This window comes from Crocuta crocuta, unplaced genomic scaffold (assembly GCF_008692635.1).
Source record: "Crocuta crocuta isolate KB4526 unplaced genomic scaffold, BGI_CrCroc_1.0 scaffold77, whole genome shotgun sequence".
NCBI classification, from domain to species: Eukaryota; Metazoa; Chordata; class Mammalia; order Carnivora; family Hyaenidae; genus Crocuta; species Crocuta crocuta.
The window spans coordinates 1,390,238-1,394,776 of NW_027532172.1; the positions used below are offsets into that span (position 1 = coordinate 1,390,238).

The 4,539-nt window shown below is 55.7% G+C and overlaps 1 protein-coding gene across 1 annotated transcript in view; it reads right to left on the reverse strand.

The window, feature by feature from the left end:
• Positions 1–2,095: 2,095 nt before the first annotated feature.
• JAK3 (Janus kinase 3) overlaps positions 2,096–4,539 on the reverse strand; it is a 16,304-nt gene continuing 13,860 nt past the window's right edge. Inside the window, exons 23-24 of the mRNA XM_077777123.1 lie at positions 4,313–4,423; positions 2,096–3,391 (exon numbers count right to left, since the gene is read on the reverse strand). Of these exons, the coding sequence (XP_077633249.1) occupies positions 3,284–3,391; positions 4,313–4,423 (219 nt within the window). The 3' untranslated portion in view covers positions 2,096–3,283. The remainder of the gene's footprint in view (positions 3,392–4,312; positions 4,424–4,539) is intronic.

Consider the following 4,539-nt stretch of genomic DNA (forward strand, 5'->3'; position numbering starts at 1 on the left):
GGTCATGGGGCAGGGTCCCATACAGGGTTGGTGCTGCCTTAGGAGGGGCTGCCTAAGGTGGGGACACGTCGCCACGCCCCCTCCCTCCCCCCTCGAGGACACAGCCAGAGAGCAGGGGCTCAGCAGACCTGATGGTGCCCCCGGCCCTCTAGCCTCCAGAGCCGCGGGCAGGAAGCCCCTGTTGTGAAAGTCACCTGGTCGCCCACAGCAGCCTAGACGCCAAGCCAGGGCCCCACACGGCCAGAGGAAGGCGTCTGCACTGGGGGACACCTCCGCAGCCACACACAGGGACTCAGGCCACCGCACCCAGGGGACGGGCTGTGTGCCGACCGGCTCAGAGCATTAAACTCCAGTCTGTGTCTTAAATCCACCCATAAAGAGTGAGCTGGGAAACCCTAGGCCCCCACCCCAGACCCCAGTGAAAGCAGAGCCTCCCAAGCCTGCGTTTGCTATTTTTACCGGTGACCTCCGCGTGTGGCCTGAGGCTGTGTAATTCTGAGGTCCTGTGAGTAATGAGCCTTTACTTTTTCAGGTTCTGGACAGGTGTGGCCGAAGGGCATCTAAAACCACAAGGGTATTTTTAGTGTCCACACTGGTTATCGATAGGCTGAGATCTGCACAGGACGTGAGGGTCTCTCTCCCTAGGCTGGGCCGTGGGTGTAGCTCTGCCAGGAAGAGCACTGGCTGAGGAGTTGTTGTTGTTTTTTTTTAATTTTTAAATGTTTCATTTATTTAATTTATTTTTAAAAATTTTTAATGTTTTATTTCTTTCTGAGAGAGAGAGACAGCATGAGCAGGGGAGGGTCAGAGAGAGTGGGAGACACAGAATCTGAAACAGGCTCCAGGCCCTGAGCTGTCAGCACAGAGCCCGATGTGGGGCTCGAACCCACGAACTGTGAGATCATGACCTGAGCTGAAGTCGGATGCTCAACCGACTGAGCCACCCAGGCACCCCTGTTTTATTTATTTTCGAGAGAGAGAGAGACAGAGTGCAAGCAGGAGAGGGTCAGAGAGAGAGGGAGACACAGAACCCGAAGCAGGCTCCAGGCTCTGAGCTGTCAGCACAGAGCCCAACACGGGGCTCAAACCCACGTACTGTGAGATACTGACTGAGCCACCCAGGCATCCCCTTATTACTGTATAAATAAGGACACTGAGGCTCAGAGAGGGGACCCACCACACTTGCCCATGGTCACAGGAGGCTGGGCCTGGGGCTGGGGCTGTTGGCCGGCTCTGTCTCTCCCACTTCAGGGTCTCCTTGGGCTGGGCGGGCACTGGAGGGCCCAGAATGAAGCTGGCTATGTTTGCCCGGCATCTGCTCGGTGCCAGCCTGGTGCCCAGGAGGACTTATGACCTCATTTTACAAGGAGGCCAGCGACAGCAGAGACAAAAGAGGGCCTGGGTTGAAAACCGTGTCTTTTTTCTTTTTTAATTTTTTAAATGTTTTGTTTATTTCTGAGAGAGAGAGAGAGGCAGCATGAGCAGGGGAGGGTCAGAGGGGGAGATACAGAATCTGAAACAGGCTCCAGGCTCTGAGCTAGCTGTCAGCACAGAGCCCGACCCGGGACTCGAACCCACGAACCATGAGATCATGACCTGAGCCAAAGTCAGATGCTTAATTCACTGAGCCACCCAGGCGCCCCTGAAAACCCTGTCTTACTTGAGCCCAATACAGTCCCCTTCCACCTTCCACCAAAGCAAATGGCTTTCCCTAGGCTAAGAGAGCCGGCGAGACAGACAAAGAAACAGACACTGTCTCTCTCCTGCCTGGTCTCTCTGAGTCTGTCTCTGTCTCTGTGTCTCTGTCTTTCTCTCTGTTACTCTTCATATCATCCAGCAGTCCTGACAGAGACTTGCTTGCCCCCCACTGATGTGAGACCCCCTCCTCACAGCCTAGCCCTCCCAACCCAACCTTGCCCTCTGACACTCCCCGCAGAGCACCCTGTTCTCTCCACCCACCAGGAGCCTGTAATCAGCTTTTCAGGACAGAGCCAAGGCCACCAGCTGGAGCTCTCCATCCCCAGCCCTAACCACATTCCTCCCCAGCTTACACCCTCCCATAACGCCCCCCACCCGAGTCCAGCAACTAAGCCAGTCTTTCCACTGAACTTTATTCACTCAATAAACAGTCCCAGAGTCCCCTTGGTGCCCACCACAGCCCAGCCCCCAGGGAGCCGCCAAGTCAGAGGAGGCTCTGTCCAGATCCAGACACGGATCTGGACAGACTCCCCAGCCTCAGCCTCGGTGTCAGAGGGAAGCACAGGGCCGGTGAGAAGTGGTGGAGGCACGGCAGGGAAGGCTGCGGGGAGGGCATAGCTGGGGTTTTGAGAGATAAATAAGAGTTTTCCAGGGGAGCAAAAGTTGCAGAAAAGACTGCAGGCAGTTGAGAAGACGTGAGGGTTCCTTAGCCTGCACAAGATGCCTTCTCACGAGGCTCTAGAAGCTGACTGCACAGCTGGAGGCCAGCACCATTAATCTGCCCATTCTACAGGAGATAAACTGACCCCCAGAAAGGGGAGGCACCTTGGCCACCATCACACAGCAAATAAGTGGCAGAACCGTGGGCTCTTCACCTCTGTCCTCTGAGCCTCCTCACTCGCACCATGCTGTTCCCTCTGCCAAGAATACCTTTCCTTCCCTTAACTGCCGTGGAGCTCCTGTAAGTCTCCAGTGTCATCAACTGCGTGACCTTCCGGTCAGGACAGAAAGGGCCCCGGCGTGCAAATGAGCAAACATGAAGCCCTGAGACACTCTGGTACAGTTAGGGTGGACTCTGACCCCAGCCCTCTCCTGGCCCCCAAAAGCAAGTTTCCAACCAGGGCCAGGGCAGCTGCTCTTGTCTGTGGCTTCCTCCAGCAAAGGAGGGAGGGGGACAGACGCCTGAGATCGTGTATTTAAAGCTATGCACCGTCTTCACTGAGACGGGAAGCTCAGGACCAAATCCTGAGACGGGAGGAAGATGTGCGGGGCTTCAGTTTGGTTCCTCAATTCCGGGGGGTGCACCTCACCCCCAAGGCATTTGTCTTGAATCTTTTCCAGTTCCTAAGGCCCCAAGATTGTCATTGTCCCACAAGCCAGGGGTACCACTCCCCATGCAATGTCATTGCCCCATGGGGATCTCTGTGAAGCAGGAAGCCCAGAGATGGGCAACTTCTTGTCGGAGGTCACACAGCCAGTCCGCAAAGACCAGAACCCAGAGGTGTGCGTGCGGGAGAGATAAAAATGAAGGGCGCGGGGCTCTCCCTTCGGACAAGTGGGGAAGGCGTGAGTCTCACACGCTGCGCTACCCCCGGCTTCCGCTCCACAGTGCATCCAGCTGGGGGCCCAGGGCACTGAATGTTGGCCGGTCTTGCGGGTTCGGGGCCCAGCACAGCTTCATGAGCTCATGAACCTGACGAGGTAGGAGGAGACAACAGGGTCACAGGAGACTCCTATTCACAGTTTTACAATGTAAATTCGACTCCATCCCTCCTCTGCTCCAAAGCCTCCCATGTCTCCCTACAGAACTTAGAACAAAATCTCATCCCCTCTGCTGTCTCCCTCTATCACCTCCTCTCTTGTACCCAGTAGCCACATCTGCCCCCGTCTCGTTATTTGAATACACCAAACTCATTCCTACCTCAGGGCCTTTGCACATGCTGTGTCCTCCACTGAGAATGCCCTCTCCCAGCCTTCCCCATGGGTGAGCTCCTCCTCTTCCTTCAGGATGACCCTCTCTAAGAGGCCCTCCCGGACAATCACCCACCCTCATTTCCCCCTGTTTGTCTCTTTCCAGACACTGATAACCACCAGAATGTTCTTGTTAGCCTCTGCTGGTTACTAAGAAGACAGGATAGTATCTGTCCTGTCCCCTCCTGGGTCCCTGGCACTCAGCACAAAGCCCAGCACACAGTCAGCACTCAATAGACATTTGGGGCCTGGACAGATTAATTTATGAATGACTAACCTCATGTCAGACACTTCCACAAAGTTGTGATGATAAACTGTAAGAGTCATTAATGTTTATGGAGCGCCTACTGTGTACAAGACTCTAAGCTGAGCACTGGAGAAGTGTTAACTGTTTGATCCTCCCCCACCCCATAAGGCATTGTTATTCCCATTTTGGAGACAGGTAAACTGAGGACCTGAGAGTATTTGTGACTTGACACACAGCAGCAGAACAGCAAAGCAGAAGCCAGAATCCCCTTCAGCTCCATGCCCCAGGGTATGCTCTCCGTCAAAAGACAACGGTGGGTGGGGAGACCAAAGGGGCCGGCTGGCTTGCTTAGGGAAATCTAGAGCGGGAAACTGAGGCAGGCCCTCCAGCGCTCACCTCACCAGGGCAGGCAGCAGGCGCGGGCAGCCTCTGACCCTCAGCCAGCAGCTCCAGGAGGCGGCAGAGGGCGGGGACATCTCGCTCACATCCCATCATCCGCAGAAACTCCTGGGGCCAAAGAGGAGCACCCGCAGTGGGGGAGGAGCCATCCGTGTTGGAGGAGGCGGGGGCGAGGGTTGGGGGAGCAGGGGGCAGCCATAGTGAAGGGAGGGGGAGAATCACCC